General features: G+C 45.3%; 1 protein-coding gene across 1 annotated transcript in view; it reads left to right on the top strand.

The window, feature by feature from the left end:
* Positions 1-603: 603 nt before the first annotated feature.
* LOC120066730 (CD44 antigen-like) overlaps positions 604-21364 on the top strand; it is a 48482-nt gene continuing 27721 nt past the window's right edge. The window contains exon 1 of the mRNA XM_039018194.1: positions 604-788. Within this exon, the coding sequence (XP_038874122.1) occupies positions 722-788 (67 nt within the window). The 5' untranslated portion in view covers positions 604-721. The remainder of the gene's footprint in view (positions 789-21364) is intronic.

Genomic DNA, 21364 nt, shown 5'->3' with positions numbered 1-21364 from the left:
AGTAGACGGGATCTATATTTAATCCGATGACATAGTGGCACTCAATGTATCATTGTGGTTGTTGAGATTGGAGGGGGGGGTTAGCTTTTTTTTGGAGAGGGGAGGAAAAGGATATTCATTGAAAGCAGAGCAGGGAGAAAACAAAAGACCAGATGCGCTCTCAGCAACTGTTGCTGTCATAGACAGAATGAGAGAAAGGTAGAACAGGGAGAGAAGGGGGAGAGGAAAGGGGATAGTTAGCAAAACACAAGAGGGGCACTTTCCAAGCTAATAAAAAACTGAAGAAGCAGACAGTGACAGGAAAGAGAAAAAAGAGCGATTGAGAGAGAAAAAATGGAGAGAGGCTGCGCAAGGTAGGGTGGGAGGGAGCAAGAGAGGGAGAGGCAGAAGGGTGTGTACACACATGCACCACCCTCTTCCCCATTCTGCCTGTCACAAGGCTCAGAAACCCTCTCTCAAACAGAAAAGAAAAAAGTTGGGCAAAGTCTGTCTCAGCTCCAATAGCTACCAGACACCCACTTCCTTTAGAGGACCGGACTCTCCCTCTCTCTCTCTTTATCTCTCTCTCACACACACTCACTCACACACACACACACACACACACACACACAACCCCCCCCACACTCACTCCTGACAGAGAAGATAGGACAACTGGAGAGACCATACACACTTCCTACTCATCCAGTAACTCACCCAGCCATCGTCAGACGCTAAGACCAAGATGTGGACTCTGCTCTTGGGGGTTACTTTTGGATTACTGGCCTCCTCCAGGTTGGAACCGGCTCAAGGTGAGGGTGTGCATCTCTCTCTGCCCAGCAGACACCTCTTTGTCTGGGGCTTTTTTCTCTGCTTTCAGCCTGGAAACCCTCTCCTTTGTTGGTAGATTTTATGGCGAGACAGTATAGTTTTTTTCATTCTCAGCACTTGATGAGCATGTATAGTGTGTGTATGTGTGTGTGTGTGTGTGTGTGTGTAAGAAGAGAGTACGATAGGCTGAGGCAGTGCCTGTGGAATGGATGAGTAGACGCCAGTAGAGCAGCGTGCGCTAGGCTACACTAGCACAGACAGGTTTACGTCTGGCAGTCTGAGACTCATGACAGCACAGACACAAAGGAGAAAGTCTCTCTCTCTCTTTCTCTCACACACACGCTCACATACACACTCACCACTGAGTGTGTTAGGGAGGAGAACAATGAGCCCATGCCGGGCAGCTGCTCATTTTTCATGCCTTCAGCCGGTTATCTTGGTATTGTATGGCCACTGTAGCCTTCAGAAAGCATCTATCTGCACTTCAATCAATGTGAGGATACGAAAGAGCTCTATTCATTGTCTGACCACAGCTGAGAGCTATGCTGCCGTGCTTTTACGCTGCATTTTCTAAGGATAATCATTAATTCCTCTACCTTTCTCTCTCTTTCTCTCTTTCTCTGTTTCTCTCTCGCTGTCTTTCATTTTCTTTGTCTCTCGCTCCCTCATGCTTTCAGTAAGGGCTCTTGATTGGATTTGTGTATCAGAGCGCCATCTTTCTGACAAGGGGAAGTTGGTGCTGAATCAAACAGGTCTGGGTTAGTCTCGCTCTCTTTGACTTGGCTGGGGGGGATCTCGCTGTGCCTCCTCTCTGGCTCTGTGCCAAAGCACAGCTAGCGTGCAGCTGTAAATCTGACCGGTTTAAAGACAAACAAAGAGGAGCTATAGGGTAGTATGTGTGTGTGTTCACATTTCCCCTGTGTATTCCTACAAGTTTTTGCCTCTTGGTTTAACCTTAGGGAATGAAGGGTTGTATGAAGATGATAGCTGTGTGTGTGTGCATCTATGTGTGTGTTCACAGTAATTGGGTGTCTGTTGAGTTGAATCCTGGGGTAGTTACAGCTCATCCTGCCCAGTCTTTGAACCCTAAATGTGCTGCAGTCCAGACATCCATGTAAACCAATAACCCATTAACAAGGCCTCTCCCATGACCGTGGATCCAATCCACATATGGTTCTGTAAATGACCAAAGCAATAGGACCCTGAAATTTGACCTCCAGAAAATACTTGCTCTCCTAGCCCCTCTGGCTAATGCGGCCATCCAATGGATATACTTTTTCAAAAGCTGTTTTTGCTTTAGACACACTCACTCACAAACACACACGCACAAAACGACATCCATGCATAATGCTTACGTTACAGAAATATGAGCTAGGCATTAATACGGCTGTTCCCATTGCTGGGTTGTTTGCTCAGGGCGTCTTGGCAGTTGGTCAGCTTCACTCCGCTCCTCAGAGCACGTTAGACAAGGCCTGATTGATCAGATGGCTACAGGTATGCACAGGGCCAGAGCAGGCTGTGTCCGTCCAGGCTGGACACATGCATGCACGCACACACACCTCACCGAGACCAGCCCATGCCTGTGGCTGTATTTGCTCCCCTGGCGTAACGACCCCTCCCGTACCTCTGGGTGTCCATTTCCAAGGTGAGGGGTTCCTGTGGACCAGCACTAGGGCCTCACAAAGAGGCCTTGTGCCCATGCACGCTGGGACTACCGTCACCTGCCATCTGATCTGCATGGGCACTTGTTTGGCCCCTGTCCAATACCCCTCTACCCTCCTATACCCTTCTCTACCCGCCTCTACCAACCAATCACACGTAGGCCTCACAGCCGGCCACCACTAAGTTGAGCCGTTCCTCTCCTCCTCCTCTCCCTTTCTCTCCAGTACTTTTGGTGGCCCATTCTCTCAGTCAGAAGCTGATCGGCATTTAAACTGATCTTAAACGGGGGGTACCTCATATTTCAGCACTACTGTATCTTCAAGAATGCTTTTAAACCTATTAATTATGATTTAAAGCCTCTCTGTGAGTCTCAGGTTCCCCAATAACCAGGCTGTACCCCCGCACCCTTCCTTCTCTTCCCTGTTCATATACACTGAAGTCTTTGTAGCCAAGGGAAAGCTGCTCCAAAGGCCTCTCTTTGTAATTTATACAGATCCTTACTGCATGAGGCAAGCCTGACCATCTCTAATACCCAACCAGACTACATTTTGTATCTGGGACCAATACAGCGGCTGTAACTAAGTCTATTTTCTTTTTTTCTTTTTTTTAGCTTTCACTGCAAGTCGATAATCATGTAAGTGTTCAGAGGTTAGGATAGACACATGTAAAAGGTCATATTGTGGATTTATCCACTAAAATGTTCTCTCAATTTTGATGTAAGATTTGGGAGCCTATAAGCTAAAAGTCTTTGAAAGACATAAGGGGGGAAATGAACGGGTCACTGAGAGAGAGACAGAGAAAGGGGGGAAAGAGGGGCAGGAGTTAGCCTGGAGCTAGGCCCATCTCCCGGCTAGCTGAAGAGATCCATCAGACAATTCCTGGGCTTCAATACCTCTTTTGCCAATTGGCCTGGACCCTTTGCTGCCGACACAAAGCCCCGCCGATCCATCACAACTGGTCTGCCGACGTAACCGTCTGAGGGGGTTTCAACAGGCTCTTCCGTTTCGACGTCCCTCTGAGGCCCATCTGCTAGCCTGCTAGCACCGGCCTGCTAGCTGTCTGAATCGCTGTGCCTCCAGCTCGCCTAACTACTCACTGGATCCTATGATAACTCGGCTACACATGCCTCTCCCTAATGTCAATATGCCTTGTCTGTTGCTGTTTTGGTTAGTGATTTTTGTCTTATTTCACTGTATAGCCTCCAGCCCTGCTCAATATGCCTTAGCTAGCCCTTTTGTTCCATCCCCCACACATGTTGTGACCTCACTTGGCTTAAATGGTGCCTCTAGAGACAAAACCTCTCTCATCGTCACTCAATGCCTAGGCTTACCTCCACTGTACTCACATCCTACCATGCCCGTGTCTGTACATTATGCCTAGAATCTATTCTTCCACGCCCAGAAATCTGCTCCTTTTACTCTCTGTTCCAAACGCACTACACGACCAGGTCTTTAAGCCTTTAGCAGTACTCTTATCCTACTCCTCATCTGCTCCTCTGGTGATGCAGAGGTTAACCCAGGCCCTGCAGCCCCCAGCATCACTCCCATTCCCCAGGCGCTCTCATTTGTTGACTTATGTAACCATAAAAGCCTTGGTTTCATGCATGTTAACATTAGAAGCCTCCCTAAGTTTGTTTAATTCACTGCTTTAGCACACTCTGCCAACCCAGATGTCCTAGCCGTGTTTGAATCCTGGCTTAGGAAGGCCACCAAAAATCCTGCAATTTCCAACCCAAACTATAACATTTTCCGACAAGATAGAACTGCCAAAGGGGACGGAGTTAGCCTGCAGAGTTCTGTCATTCTATCCAGGTCTGTGCCCAAACAATTCTAGCTTCTACTTTTAAAAATTCACCCTTCCAGAAACAAGTCTCTCACTATTGCCGCTTGTTATAGACCCCCTTCATGGCCCAGCTGTGCCCTGGACACCATATGTGAATTGATCGCCGTCCATCTATCTTCAGAGTTCGTACTGTTAGGTGACCTAAACTGGGACATGCTTAACACCCAGGTCCTACAATCTAAGCTAGATGCCCTCAATCTCACACAAATTATCAAGGAACCTACCAGGTACAACCCTAAATCTGTAACCATGGGCACCCTCTTAGATATCATCCTGACCAACTTGCCCTCTAAATACACCTCCGCTGTATTCAACCAGGATCTCAGCAATCACTGCCTCATTGCCTGCGTGTGTTATGGGTCCGCAGTCAAACGACCACCCCTCATCACTGTCAAATGCTGCCTAAAACACTTCAGCAAGCAGGCCTTTCTATTCGACCTGGCCCAGGTATCCTGGAAAGATATTGACCTCATCCCGTCAGTAGAGGATGCCTGTTTGGTCTTCAAAAGTGCTTTCCTCTCCATCTTAAATAAGCATGCCCCATTCAAAAAAATTGTAACTAAGAACAGATATATGCCTTGCTTCACCCCAGACTTGAATGCCCTTGACCAGCACAAAAACATCCTGTGGCGTTCTGCATTAGCATCGAATAGCTCCCGCGATATGCAACTTTTCAAGGAAGTCAGGAACCAATATACTCAGTCAGTTAGGAAAGCTAAGGCTAGCTTAAATTTGCTTCCTGTAGCACTAATTCCAAAAGGTTTTGGGACACTGTAAAGTCCATGGAGAATCCCAGCTACCCACAGCACTGAGGATAGGAAACACTGTCACCACCGATATATCTGCGATAATCGATAATTTCAATAAGCATTTTTCTATGGCTGGCCATGCTTTCCACATGGCTACCCTTACACTGGCCAACATCTCAGCACCCCCTGCAGCACCCTGTCCATGCCCCCCCCCCGCTTCTCCTTCATGCAAATCCAGGCAGCTGATGTTCTGAAAGAGCTGCAAAATCTGGATCCCTGCAAATCAGCTGGGCTAGACAATCTGGACCCTCTCTTTCTGAAATTATCAGCTGAAATTGCTGCAACCCCTATTACTAGCCTATTCAACCTCTCTTTCGTATCATCTGAGATCCCCAAAGATTGGAAAGCTGCCGCGGTCATCCCCCTCTTCAAAGGGGGAGACACTCTAGACCCAAACTGTTATAGACCTAAATCCATCCTGCCCTGTTTATCTAAAATCTTTGAAAGCCAAGTTAACAAACAGATCACCGACCATTTGGAATCCCACCGTACCTTCTCCAATATGCAATCTGGTTTCCGAGCTGGTCATGGGTGCACCTCAGCCATGCTCAAGGTCATAAACGATATCATAACCGCCATCGATAAAAGACAGTACTGTGCAGCCATCTTCATCGACCTGGCAAAGGCTGTCAACTCTGTCAATCACCGCATTCTTATTGGCAGACTCAGTAGCCTTGACTTCTCAAATGACTGCCTCGCCTGGTTCACCAACTACTTCTCAGATAGAGTTTAGTGTGTCAAATCGGAGAGCCTGCTGTCCTGACCTCTGGCAGTCTCTATGGGGGTGCCACAGGGTTCAATTCTCGGGCCGACTCTTTTCTCTGTATATATCAATGATGTCGCTCTTGCTGCTGGTGATTCTCTGATCCACCTCTACGTAGACGACACCATTCTGTATACATCTGGCCCTTCTTTGGACACTGTGCTAATAAACCTCCAAACGAGCTTCAACGCCATACAACAATCCTTCTGTGGCCTCCAACTGATTTTAAATGCTAGTAAAACTAAGTGCATGCTCTTCAAACGATTGCGACCCGCATCCCCCCGCCCGACTAGCATCACCACTCTGGACGGTTCTGACTTAGAATATGTGGACAACTACAAATACCTAGGTGTCTGGTTAGACTGTAAACTCTCCTTCCAGACTCACATTAAGCATCTCCAATCCAAAATTAAATCTAAAATCGGCTTCCTATTTCGCAACGAAGCCTCCTTCACTCACGCTGCCAAACATACCCTCGTAAAACGGACAATCCTACCGATCCTTGACTTCGGCCATGTCATTTATAAAATAGCCCCCAACACTCTAGTCAGCACACTGGATGTCTATCACAGTGCCATCCGTTTTGTCACCAAAGCCCCATATACTACCCACCACTGCGACCTGTATGCTCTCGTTGGCTGGCCCTCACTACATATCCATCGCCAAACCCACTGGCTCCAGGTCATCTATAAGTCTTTGCTAGGTAAAGCCCCGCCTTATCTCAGCACACTAGTCACCATAGCAACACCCACCTGTAGCACGTGCTCCAGCAGGTATATTGCACTGGTCATCCCCAAAGCCAACACTTACTGTGGCCGTCTTTCCATCCAGTTCTCTGCTGCCAATGACTGGAACAAATTGCAAAAATCACTGAAGTTGGAGTCTTATATCTCCCTCTCTAACTTTAAGCATCAGCTCTCAGAGCAGTTTACCGATCACTGTACCTGTACACAGCCAATCTGTAAATAGCACACCCAACTACCTCATCCCCATATCATTACTTACCCTTATGCTCTTTTGCACCCCAGTAGCTCTACTTGCACATCATCATCTGCACATCTATCACTCCAGTGTTAATGCTAAATTGTAATTATTTCGCCTCTATGGCCTATTTATTGACTACCTCCCTACTATTCTACATTTGCACACACATTACATAGATTTTTCTATTGTGTTATTGTGACTGTACGTTTGTTTATGTGTAACTCTGTGTTGTTGTTTTTGTCGCACTGCTTTGCTTTATCTTGTCCAGGTCGCAGTTGTAAATGAGAACTTGTTCTCAACTGGCCTACCTGGTTAAATAAAGGTGAAATAAAAATAAATAAAAAGGAGAAACAGTCCTTCAAGTGACTTTGCCTGGGTGAGTTTTGTGTGAGGGGGGATCTCATGTTTCACCTGTACCACCGGTCTTTTGGCTCTGTGGATCCTGTGACCAGCAGAGTGAGGGCTAGCCATAACAAACATGCTGGCTCTGCACTATCTTGACAGAGAGCGAGAGAGAGAGACATTTTGCAGAATTGTATGGTCAGTCTATATTTGTGGCTGTGGCGTTGTTTCTCAGAGAGAGTTTAATAAACACATACATCACAGAGAGAGAGAGAGGGGTGTGAGAGGGAGAAAGATAGTAAAAGAGAGATATGCATCTGAGAAAATCAGACATAGGTGATAAAGAGTAAGCTGTTTGGCTTTCAGGTCTGATAAGATGTAGCTAGACAGAGCGCAGACTGCAAATTGACTGATGTTTTGGATTTGAGGCCAGTGTATCAGTTTGTGTGGTAGTGGTATCAGTGTGTGTTGGTTTGGAGGCCAGTGTATCAATGTGTGTTGGTTTGGAGGCCAGTGTATCAATGTGTGTTGGTTTGGAGGCCAGTGTATCAATGTGTGTTGGTTTGGAAGCCAGTGTATCAGTGTGTTTTTGTTTGGAGGCCAGTGTATCAATGTGTTTTGGTTTGGAGGCCAGTGTATCAATGTGTTTTGGTTTGGAGGCCAGTGTATCACAATGTGTTGGTTTGGATTCCAGTGTTCCAGTGTATCAGTGTGTGTTGGTTTGGAGGCCACTGTATCAGTGTGTGTTGGTTTGGAGGCCAGTGTATCAATGTGTATCAGTGTGTGTGGTGTAATTTGCTGTGTATAGCTACAGGAGAGAGACGAGAGAAGAGCCTGTCTTTTCCAGTCAGTGCAGCTGGAGATTCTGGCATGCACTGTGTAAAAGCTCCCCTTTCTCCCAACTAGCAGCCTCTGTATATCCAGACCCTCTGTGGTCTCTGGCCCTTTCAAGTCCATTAACTGACAATAGCATCTTTTCGAGAGTCACTGCCTTGGAATAGCAGGATCTTGGAATGACAAAGTTGTGCATGGCCACTCTCCCTGCATGCTAATGGTAACACCTCTCATTCATTGGTTACCCTCTCTTTTCAGCCCGCCAAATGCTGTGTTCACTTTGATCTACTCTGGGCAGTGTGTGTGCGGGTGCGTGTGCGCATGCGTGCGTGTGTTTTCCTCTAATGCAGAGTTTCATGGTGAACACACAGCTACAGCTACACCCCTTGAGCCCAACCGTCACTAACGGTAAAGTAACTTCCTGCTCAACCTCCTCTCTCTGCCAGTACTATGGTATTCATTAAATTGCTGGGCCAGGCAGTTTTACTGATGCCATAAATGTTTAATGTTCATTTTCAAAATGTGATACGTCATCGGTTATCGTACCCGGTTGATAACTGAACTACTTCAATACTATGACTCTCTTCAACTCTGTGCTGTTGTCAAAGCAGACTGCAGTCAGACAGGTAGAAGATCAAAGCAAATTGTCAGACACACAAGTGGTGAATCATTGAGACATCAAAACATAGAGCAATGTAAAATAGTGTAGACATTGAGACCATGTTACTCTGGTACACTTACTTGTCAGCAATTTAAAAACATAAAATCTGCATGTGTCTTGTTCCTTTTATAGGGTTCTGTGTTAAAATCTTTAAGTGTGTGTCAGTCTAAGTAACATAATAAAAAAATCCCCATCAAAATCGCCAGCTGGACGGTGTTTCCCCCAACACATTGGTGAGGCTGGCTTCCAGGTTAATAAGCGAAAAGTGTATCAAGAAGCAGTGCAGCTTGGCAGGTTCGTGTTTCGGAGGATGCATGGTTCTCAACCTTCGCCTCTCCCGAGTCTGTAGGGGAGTTGCAGCGATGGGACAAGACTGTAACTAGCAATTGGATATCACGAAATTAGGGAGAAAAATGGGTAAAAGTAGAAAAAAATCATAATAACAATTTGTCCGTTTAATCTAGAGATATGTTTTTTGCATGAGCTGCGTCTCAGTCCAATGCATCTGTTTGTCAGACCATGAGATATTCCGAATATCGACCACCACAAGCCCCACGGGACTAGTCTGAAGTTAGTAGCGCTGATGTGCCAACTTCCGGTTGTAAAGTCCGAATGGTTTGGCCTACACACTAGTATGACCACACTAAAGATGAGACTCTCACAAACATGATGGCGTTCTCCATTTTGTGTCACGGGACTCGTCAGAAGGTAAACCATACAAATGAATGGAAGTATAGAGATATTTTTTGTTGGCATAAAACTAATGGGTCAAAAGTTACGGGCGGAGTTAGAAAGATGGATGTCAGAGATATTGCAATGTACTGTAAATGTCATTTTAATTCCTCTGTCTGTATATTTCAAGACATAACATATGAGGGTGCAGTGAGATACCCGACGGGTTGGATGATTCTATTCTTATAAAGTATCTTTAAAAAACATATACTCAAACTGGAATTCAAACAATCCTCAGTCGTTCACACAATGGAAAGGTCAAATGCTTTATTATCTGAAAATTTCAAGAGCCTGTGCGATGGAGAGAAACAAAACTCTGCAGGTTGAGGCCATGTGCAGAAAGTGATAAGGGTGCTGGAGATAGGGGTGGGGGCTAGTGGGTCTGGGAACGTATGATGTACTGATGTAGTAATTTGTATGTGTATGTTTTGCATTGTTTTATAAAAGTTAAATACAATTATATAAAATAAATCTAATAAATAAGGGGTTAAATATGTGTCCAAAAAAACAAAAATATTAAGATGGTCGACACCATCCACAGTAAAACTGTCACGTGGTTGGCGATAGTTCCTCTTATAATGAGATACACATGAAATTATAAAACAATATATTGTCTGTGTGTACTTTTGAAGTGACTCAGATGCATATTGTCACGTTCCTGACCTGTTTTCTGTTGTTTGGTATGTGTTTATTGGTCAGGGCGTGAGTTTTGGGTGGGCAGTCTATGTTTTCTGTTTCTATGTTGGTTTTGGGTTGCCTGGTATGGCTCTCAATTAGAGGCAGGTGTTTGACGTTTCCTCTGATTGAGAGTCATATTAAGGTAGGTTGTTCTCACTGTTTGTTTGTGGGTGATTGTCGTCCGTGTCTGTGTCTGCGCACCACACGGGACTGTAGCGTTCGTTTGTAATAGTCTGTTCCTGTTCGTGCGTTCTTCATGTTTTATGTAAGTTCTCTCGTTCAGGTCTGTCTACTTCGTTTTGTTGTTTTGTAAAATTATCAAGTGTTCTTCGTGTGTTTAGTTTCGTCTTGTTAAATAAAGTTCATTATGTATTCACAACCCGCTGCACGTTGGTCCAATCCTTGCTACTCCTCTTCGGATGAAGAGAAGGAGGAGGCTCGTTACAGAATCACCCACCAAACCCAGATCAAGCAGCGGGTTAACGGACAGCAACGACAGCGCAAGAAGGAGGAATGGACATGGGAGGATGTTTTGGACGGTAAGGGTTGCTACACATGGGAGGAGATCCTGGCTGGAAAGGATCGCCTCCCATGGGAACAGCTGGAGGCAGCTCGGAGAGCGGAGGAAACCGGAGAGAGGAACCGGCGTTATGAGGGGACGCGTCTAGCACGGAAGCCCGAAAAGCCCGTGAGTACTACCCAAAAATTTCTTGGGGGGGGGCTAAGAGGTAGTGGGCCGAGGGCAGGTAGGAGACCTGCGCCCACTTCCCAGGCTAACCGTGGAGAGCGGGAGTACGGGCAGAAACCGTGTTACGCAGTAGAGCGCATGGTGTCTCCTGTACGTGTTCATAGCCCGGTGCGGGTTATTCCACCTCCCCGCACTGGTAGGGCTAGATTGGGCATTGAGCCAAATGTCATGAAGCCGGCCCTACATATCTGGCCACCAGTACGTCTCCTCGGGCCGGCTTACATGGCACCAGCCTTACGCATGGTGTCCCCGGTTCGTCAACACAGCCCAGTGCGGGTTATTCCACCTCCCCGCACTGGACGGGCTACGGGGAGCATGCAACCAGGTAAGGTTGGGCAGGCTCAGTGCTCAAGGGAGCCAGTACGCTTGCACGGTCCGGTATATCCGGCGCCACCTTCCCGCCCCAGCTCAGTACCACCAGTGCCTGCACCACGCAGCAAGCCTCCTGTGCGTCTCCAGAGCCCTGTACGCACTGTTCCTTCTCCCCGCACTCGCCCTGAGGTGCGTGCCCTCAGCCCGGTACCTCCAGTTCCGGTACCACGCACCAGGCCTATAGTGCGCATCGAGAGTCCAGTGTGCCCTGTTCCTGCTCCCCGCACTAGCCTTGAGGTGCGTGTCTCCAGTCCGGTACCACCAGTTCCGGCACCATGCACCAGGCCTACTGTGCGCCTCAGCGGGTCAGAGTCGGCCGTCTGCCCAACGCCTTCTGCACTGCCTGTCTGCCCAGCTCCGTCTGAGCCATCCGTCTGCCCAGTGCCATCTGAGCCATCTGTCTGCCCAGCGCCGTCTGAGCCATCTGTCTGCCCAGCGCCTTCTGAGCCATCCGTCTGCCTAGCGCCTTCTGAGCCATCCGTCTGCCCAGCGCCTTCTGAGCCATCCGTCTGCCCAGCGCCTTCTGAGCCATCCGTCTGCCCAGCGCCTTCTGAGCCATCCGTCTGCCCAGCGCCTTCTGAGCCATCCGTCTGCCCAGCGCCTTCTGAGCCATCCGTCTGCCACGAGCCATTAGAGCCGCCCGTCTGTCCCGAGCCATTAGAGCCGTCCGTCAGTCAGGAGCCGCCAGAGCCGCCAGCCAGTCAGGAGCCGCCAGAGCCGCCAGCCAGTCAGGAGCCGCCAGAGCCGCCAGCCAGTCAGGAGCTGCCAGAACCGCCAGACAGTCAGGAGCTGCCAGAGCCGCCAGACAGTCAGGAGCTGCCAGAGCCGCCAGACAGTCAGGAGCTGCCAGAGCCGCCAGACAGTCAGGAGCTGCCAGAGCCGCCAGACAGTCAGGAGCTGCCAGAGCCGCCAGACAGTCAGGAGCTGCCAGAGCCGCCAGACAGTCAGGAGCCGCCAGACAGTCAGGAGCTGCCCTACAGTCAGGAGCTGCCCTACAGTCATGAGCTGCCCTACAGTCATGAGCTGCCCTTCAGTCATGAGCTGCCCTTCAGTCATGAGCTGCCCTCCAGTCATGAGCTGCCCTCCAGTCATGAGCTGCCCTCCAGTCATGAGCTGCCCTCCAGTCATGAGCTGCCCTCCAGTCATGAGCTGCCCTCCAGTCATGAGCTGCCACTCAGTCCGGAGCACCCATTAGTACAGAGTTGTCCCTCTGTCCTAAGCTACCTCTCTGTCCGGAGCTACCTCTCTGTCCTGAGCTACCTCTCTGTCCTGAGCTGTCTCCTCTATGTAGGAGGGGCCTTAGTGAAGGTTCCTGGACCATGGTCGGGGGCGAGGGTCGCCACTCAAAGGACGCTAAGGAGGGGGACAAAGACAGTGGTGGAGTGGTGTCCTCGTCCACCGCCGGAGCCGCCACCGCGGACAGATGCCCACCCAGACCCTCCCCTTGAGTTGTAGGGGTGCGCCCGGAGTTCGCACCTTGAGGGGGGGGTTCTGTCACGTTCCTGACCTGTTTTCTGTTGTTTGGTATGTGTTTATTGGTCAGGGCGTGAGTTTTGGGTGGGCAGTCTATGTTTTCTGTTTCTATGTTGGTTTTGGGTTGCCTGGTATGGCTCTCAATTAGAGGCAGGTGTTTGACGTTTCCTCTGATTGAGAGTCATATTAAGGTAGGTTGTTCTCACTGTTTGTTTGTGGGTGATTGTCGTCCGTGTCTGTGTCTGCGCATCACACGGGACTGTAGCGTTCGTTTGTAATAGTCTGTTCCTGTTCGTGCGTTCTTCATGTTTTATGTAAGTTCTCTCGTTCAGGTCTGTCTACTTCGTTTTGTAAAATTATCAAGTGTTCTTCGTGTGTTTAGTTTCGTCTTGTTAAATAAAGTTCATTATGTATTCACAACCCGCTGCACGTTGGTCCAATCCTTGCTACTCCTCTTCGGATGAAGAGAAGGAGGAGGCTCGTTACACATATCTGGTAGTCCTAAGAGCAAGAATTACTTAATTTTTTTAATAAGACAAGATAAGATGTATTACTACTAGCTCATTATCAAATGTATTGAAGACAACACAATCTGCATTGCCAACAGAGCACTGCCCTATTTTCTCTTCTATCACGTGACTTATTTCTTAAACAGCATCTAGATTTAGGCATCCTATCCCTCTGGGTACAGTTGAGCATAATTTGGAATATTGACAGATGTAGGATGCTATTTGAATTTAAGTTACTGGAAGTCATGTCGTGCCTATAGTGGGAAGAGTGCTCTGTCAGCCTTGCCGTTGATATGGTGATCTCTCTATACAATCTGTAACAAGTTGCAACAAAAAATTCATAAAATAATTGATCATGTGGTTGTCGATTCCTCAAGAATTATAAGATATGATCTAGGTTTACTGAAGAGGCCCCATGCTCTTGAGACTCCAGTGTTCATCTATTGTCTCTGGAGTAGAGTGACATCTCTGAGAGTTGTGGTGATATATAGAAGTAGAACAGATGTTAAACTGAATAATTCAGTGTGTCCATTGATGTTCAAAGCTGTGTATAGAGAGAGAGATGGAGGGAGGGAGATAGTAAATGTCTACATCTCTCTGAGGCGGGCAGCTCAGCCCTGGGGACCTCTCTCTCTCATGGTCCCTCGTGTCCCTATACACTGATCCTCGTGCCCTGTTGCTCTGCCAGTGCCCAACAACCTGGAGACACGAGACGCGCACCTCTTTCACAACTAATGTTTGTGCCTTGTCGCCATGGTTATCCTGTGTCAACAAGCATCATGGAGATAGAATAGCCGGGGTGTGATTTCCTGTGTGTGTGTGTTCATGATGTCCATGCTTCTGCAGTCTGTAGATAAAAAGGCCTGACATTCTAAGAAAATGTATTGAACATTTTCTATAATATTTCTATTATATTCTGACTATCTTTACAAACTTCATCAGAAGGATAATATCTATGTTATTTCAAAGTATTCTGAAGGTCCTTCTCTGTAGGCCTCCATACTTTGACATGTCATCAACCTTTGATACCAGCCAGGTTGTACGTCACCTTGCTGATGAGGTTATTTTCCCTTTACCCAAAGTGTTTCCCACTGCTTGTATAGTCAGAAACACAGAGAAAGAGATAACATTTGACATTTTACGATTTTGGTCTGAGACTGAGAATACATGAGAGTCTTGGAAACAGGTCTGTCGCTCATGACACCTGTTCATCATGCCTGCTAAAGTAAAACTTTAGATAAGTGTGTGAAACTGACCACCAGTCCTGACAAGCGCAAAGGGTCACTACAGAGACAGGGCAGAGACAAGGTCACATGGTAATTCCCACTTGGCTGCCCCTAATCTGTTGTTTCTGTCTCTCATTTCTTTATGTCACAAGACTCTGGATGATTGTCACAGAATAGATTCTCACCCAGATGCAAATGTGCTGTTCAACTAGCAACTGACTGTGGAAAAGTGATTGGAAATCCACCTTAGTGTGTACATGTGAAATCTGATAACGTGTGTGTGTGTGTGTGTGTGTGTGCTACATCCTGTTCATTTGCTATTCAAAAAAGTCAAGTTGCCTCTTGTTTGGTTTCACTGACAGAAGATAGTTTCCCAGAACTCTCTGTTCTGTCCAATCAGTTCCTAGGCAGACCAATGCAACTGTGTACCATCCAACAGTTTGAATGTGTAACTATTAGTGATCCATCAATAATCAAGCTGTCATCATAAGAGATTAAGGAAATGTACTAAATGCAGAGAGAAGTGTCGAGTTTCTCCTTTTCTCTCCTGTGGTTCCCCTAACAGATAGCATTGTTGAACTGTAAAATGAGGGACACACCACAGAGAAGTAACCGTATTGTAATTATCCTGTATATCATCTAATTTCTTTAAAAGTTTTGTTGTGATTGCCGTTTGTTTTCTGGTGTTTAGGAAAGTTTTAACTGTGTTTCTGTGAGTTACAGGTGGAGTCAAGTTACAGTGCCTTCAGAAAGTATTCACACCCCTTCACTTTTTCCATATGTTGCTGCCTGAATTTAGAATGGATTAAATAGAGATGTGATGTCACTAGCCTAAACACAAAGTGGAATTATGTTTATTTTTTTATTATTAATAACAAATGAAAAGCTGACATTTTATGGCAAGCCTTAATACGTTCAGGAGTAATATGTTTCCGGTGACCTCCCGGGTGGCGCAGTGGTCTGCGCCACCAGAGTCTCTGGGTTCGCGCCCAGGCTGGGCTGGGTTCGCGCCCAGGCTTACCCACAACCTACCCACAACCCCACAACCTACCTAATGCCTATGGCTGCCTTAAATATGGCTCCCAATCAGAAACAACGATAGACAGCTGTCTCTGATTGAGAACCATTCCAGGCAACCATAGACTTACCTAAACACCTACACTGAACCCAACCCCAAGAACTCTACAAAAACTCCCTAGACAATACAACCACCCAAGACGAGACAAACACACACAAACATCCCCCATGTCACACCCTGACCTAACTAAAATAATACAGAAAACAAAGATAACTAAGGCCAGGGCGTGACAGTGTATCAATACACCCAGTAACTACAAAGATACAAACGTCCTTCCTAACTCAGTTGCCGGAGAGGAAGAAAACCTCTCAGAGATTTCACCATGAGGCTAATCGTTACAGTTACAGAGTTTAATAGCCGTGACAGGACAAAACTGAGGATTGGTCAGCCACATTGTAGTTACTCAACAATTCTAACTTAAATGACAGAGTGAAAAGAAGGAAGCCTCCAACCTTGACTTCCTCTGCCTCTCAGAGACATGGCTCAATAAAAACTCTCCATATGCTGCTTTGATGGTGCCTGGCTACAATGTTTTCAGGTTAGACAGGATTGAAGGAAGAGGAGGGGGTGTGATGATTTACATTAAAGAACATATCCGATGTAAACAAATTGAGTAGTCATGGGATAATGAACTAGAATGTATTGGCCTTAACGTTACACTGTCTCCCCAAATGTCTTTTACCCTTATTGGAATGTATAGGCCACCTTCCACCAAAAGTGTTTTTTGATCAGTTTAATAACATGCTTAGGGAATGTGATTTTGGGAAAGAGGTCATCTTAATTGGAGATTTTAATAGTAATTATGAAGACAAGTCTTGTAGGAAAACCCTCAAACGGATCACTAATACCTTTGACCTTTCACAGCTAGTTAAAGGGACAACCAGGGTGACTTGTTGCTCTAAAACAGATTGATTTGGTGTTCAGTAATAAACCAGAGAGAGTGACTAAATCTTTCAATATGGTTACTGCGCTATCTGATCATAATCTGACACTTATAGCCAGAAAGCTGTCTAAGAGCAGGTTTAACCTCTCTACTGTTAGAAAGATGGATCAACTAAGAATACCTAGGAGTGAATTACACTATTTTGAAAACGCAATTAAGGGAATTAACTGGAATGATCTCTTGTCCCTTGTCCTCTTGTCCTATACAGACGTGGAAGCTGATAGTCAGGTTTTTCTACAATAAATGGTTTCCTAAAGAAAATCAAATCCAAACCTGGCCAAAGGAGCACTCTTCCTTTGCTAAAGAGAGAAATCTGGAAATTGATGAAAGAACGAGATTATGCTCTAAAAATAGCCCTAAGATCCAAATTAGAGCATGACAGACGTACGTTTACCATGTTGAGAAATAAGGTGATGAAAGAAATCAGACAGGCCAAGGCAAACTTTTTTATTAACATAATTGGTGAAGCAAAGGGAAATTGTATATTGATCTGGGAGAATCTAAAAAAGTTAACAGGGAAAGACCCTAGTAACACTGCAAAAAGACTAGAAATCATGGTGAATAACAATCTAACACAGGATGCTGTCAAAATAGCAATAGCCTTCAATTCCTACTTTATTGACTCTGTCAGGGTACTGACACAGAACCCCTCCACTGGTTTCTTGGGCTCAGTGCTAGTAAATGACACTCAACCTGTCTTCATCATAAGGGAGGTTTCTGAGTCAAAGGTGAACAAGGTGATTAGCTCACTAAAGAACTCTAAAGCCAAAGATGTGTTTGGGCTGGACTCTACCTTTCTTAAAAATTACAAAGAGTCACTCATTGGCCCCATTACTAAGGTCACCAACACATCTATTGGTCTCTGGGTGTTTCCAAGGGTATGGAAGTCGGCCATAATAACGGCCATCTTTAAATCGGGAGACCCTGCTGACGTGAGTAACTACAGGCCCATTAGTATACTACCTGTGGTGTCAAAGGTTGTTCAAAAGGGTGTAGCAGAACAACTGATTGCCCACCTCAACAACAGCCCCTTCACATTACACTCCATGCAGTTTGGCTTCAGAGCGAAACACTCCACAGAAACGGCCAACTGCTTTCTTCTGGAAAAACTCCAAGATGAACAAAGGGAGCGTTGTTGGGGCTGTGTTTCTGGACCTACGGAAGGCTTTTGATACTGTTAACCTTTCTGAACCACCCATCCCGGATGCGAGAAAATTGTCATCAGCAACGCTGAATAGCATAGCGTAGCATAGCGCCACAGGTAAATAATATTACTAGAAAATATTCATATTCATGAAATCACAAGTGCAATATTGCAAAACACAGCTTAGCCTTTTGTTAATCCACCTGTCGTCTCAGATTTTGAAATTATGCTTTACAGCGAAAGCAATACAAGCGTTTGTGTAAGTTTATCGATCGCTCGACAAAACAATAAGTACAATTAGCATCAGGTAACTTGGTCACGAAAATCAGAAAAGCAATCAAATGAATCGTTTACCTTTGATGATCTTCGGATGTTTTCACTCACGAGACTCCCAGTTAGACAACAAATGTTCCTTTTGTTCCATAAAGATATTTTTTATATCCAAATACCTCCGTTAGTTTGATGCGTTATGCCCAGGAATCCACCAGAAAGAGCGCAGACAAAAATTCCAATATAATCCATCCTCAGGGTGTTTTTCAAATATCTATTCGATAATATATCAACCGGGACAGTTGGCTTTTCACTAGGACCGGGAGTAACAATGGCCGCCTTTCTCTTTTGCGCACAACTCACTCTGAGAGCCCCCACCTATCCACTTACGCAATGTGGTCGTTCACGCTCATTCTTCAAAATAAAAGCCTGAAACTATGTCTAAAGGCTGTTGACACCTTAGGGAAGCCATAGAAAAAGGAGTCTGGTTGATATCCCTTTAAATGGGCAATAGGGATGCATAGGAACAGAGAGGTTTCAAAAACAGGGGCACTTCCTGATTGGATTTTCCTCAGGTTTTAGCCTGCAATAACAGTTCTGTTTAACTCACAGACAAAATTTTGACAGTTTTGGAAACTTCAGAGAATTTTCTATCCTAATCTGCCAATTATATGCATATTCTAGTTTCGGGGGCTGAGAAATAGGCAGTTTCAAATGGGTACGTTTTTTAGCCAAAAACAAAAAAATACTGTTCAACTTTTCCCCCGATGCCTTGAGATGGATGAAATCATACCTTGAAGGCAGAACTCAGTGTGTCAGAGTGAGCAATGAGCTGTCGCCCACTCTTAGCTATGATGTGGGCGTGCCCCAAGGGTCAATACTGGGGCCCCTCCTGTTCAGCCTGTACATTAATGATCTGCCTTCTGTCTTGGTTTGGGCCCAAACTTGCCTGTTTGTCTGTTTACAAACAGGCTCTCAAATTGCTTGATAGGAAGCCCAATAGCCATCATCACTGTTACATCCTCAGAAAGCATGAGCTCCTGAGTTGGGAAAATCTTGTGCAATACACCGACGCATGTTTTGTATTCAAGTTCCTAAATGGCCTGGCTCCCCCTCCACTCAGTATTTTTGTTAACCTGTTTGGCGTGCAAGCCCGACACCGGTACACTTATGACAACAGCCAGCTCAAAGTGCAGGGCGCGAAATTCAAAAGATATTTTTTTTAAATATTTAACTTTCACACATTAACAAGTCCAAGACACCAGATGAAAGGTACACATCTTGTGAATCAAGCCAACATGTCCGATTTTTAAAATGTTTTACAGGGAAGACACAATATGTAAATCTATTAGCTAACCACGTTAGCAAAAGACACCACTATTTTTACTCCATCCGTTTTTTACTACATCAGTAGCTATCACAAATTCGACCAAATAAAGATATAAATAGCCACTAACCAAGAAACAACCTCATCAGATGACAGTCTGATAACATATTTATTGTATAGCATATGTTTTGTTAGAAAAATGTGCATATTTCAGGTATAAATCATAGTTTACATTGCAGCTACAGTCAGAAATTGCACCGAAAGCAGACAGAAAAATTACAGACACCAACGCCAAATAACTAAATACTCATCATAAAACATTTCTGAAAAATACATAGTGTACAGCAATTGAAAGACAGGCATCTTGTGATTCCAGACAATATTTCCGATTTATCAAGTGTTTTACAGCGAAAACACAATATAGCGTTATATTAGCTTAGCACAATAGCAAACATAACAACAGCATTGATTCAAGGCAAAAATAGCTATAACGTATAAACCACAAAAATATATTAATTGTTTCACTAACCTTCTCAGAATTCTTCAGATGACAGTCCTGTAACATCATATTACACAATGCATATAGAGTTTGTTCGAAAATGTGCATATTTAGCGGCACAAATTGTGCTTATACAATGAGAATAGTGTCCATAACGTCAAGCAATCTGTCCGGCGCCATCTTGGAAAGCCACCTACTCTTATCGAAAACTATTCATAAACTTGACTAAAAAAATACAGGTTGGACAGCAATTGAAAGACAAATTAGTTCTTAATGCAATCGCCGAATTACATTTTTAAAATTAACCTTACTGCGCAATACAGGCTGCGATAACACAATGCTACACTGCAAGCAATGGCGTTTCATGCATTTGACATTTTTCAACAGAACAATGAATTATCAGCATAAAGACTGCTTACTATTAGCTGAGCTTCCATCAGAATCTTGGGCAAGGTGTCCTTTCTTCAAAACAATCGTCTTTGGGTTGAAAGATGTCCTCTTGTCCGGTCGAATTAGCCGCTAAACGTTAGCCGCCAACTGGAGTGGTGTCCAACTCGTGAAAGCGCATGGCAAAGAAATCCCAGAAAATCGCAATAAACTGCTATAAGTCGGTTTAAATTAACTACCTTATGATGTCTTTAACACCTATAACGAATAAAAACATGACCGGAGATATAGAAATACTAAAACGAAAGCGTTTGCAGGACGCCATTCTGATGTCTTCATGCGTCAAGCGCACTGTTGAAAAGAACGGTACTTCCTGTTCCACGGTCTAATATAAGGTCCCAGATTGCGCAATCGACTCCATTCAAAGTCTCACCGCTTACTGACATCTAGAGGAAGGCGTATGCAGTGCATGTACCCTCATAGCTTGCATGGGGACTTATAAACTGATCTCAGAACAGGGACCTGGATTTCTGAAATCTCACTCCCTGACAGGAAAAGTGCTGCAGAATGAGTTCTGTTTCACTCAGAGAAATAATTCAAACGGTTTTAGAAACTAGAGAGTGTTTTCTATCCAATAGTAATAATAATATGCATATTGTACGAGCAAGAATTGAGTACGAGGCCTTTTTGAAATGGGCACCTTTTATCTGGCTACTCAATACTGCCCCTTGAGCCCAAAGAGGTTAAACAGAAAACCCAAACATATGGCAGCAGATCCACAAGGTCTGCCATGAGAGGTGACTGTATAGTTCCCTTAAGGAAAAGCAACTTTAGTAAATCCGCTTTCTCTGTGAGAGCTTCCCATGTCTGGAATACACTGCCATCAGACACACATAACTGCACCACATATCACACTTTCACAAAATGCATGAAGACATGGCTCAAGGTCAATCAGATTTGTGAACATAATCCCTAGCTGTGTATTGCCGCTTTCCATGTTGTCTGTTGTCTGTAGCTTGTGAGGTGTGGAAACACTTTGTTGCTTTTATGAATTTTGTCTTGCTGCTTTTTGTTCTATGTTGCTCTGCGTGTGCTCACTGCTCAATGATTGTCTATATTGTAATTGTTTTTAATAACCTGCCCAGGGACTGCGGTTGAAAATTAGCCGGCGGGCTAAAACCGGCACTTTTACTGAAACGTTGATTAATGTGCACTGTCCCTGTAAAAATAAAATCAACTCAACTCAACTGTACAGAAAAATTAATTATCCAAAG

The sequence above is a fragment of the Salvelinus namaycush genome, chromosome 21, assembly GCF_016432855.1.
Source record: "Salvelinus namaycush isolate Seneca chromosome 21, SaNama_1.0, whole genome shotgun sequence".
In the NCBI taxonomy this organism is placed as follows: domain Eukaryota; kingdom Metazoa; phylum Chordata; class Actinopteri; order Salmoniformes; family Salmonidae; genus Salvelinus; species Salvelinus namaycush.
The sequence above is the reverse complement of the archived record's forward strand: the minus strand, read 5'-3'. Positions and strand labels throughout refer to the sequence as shown.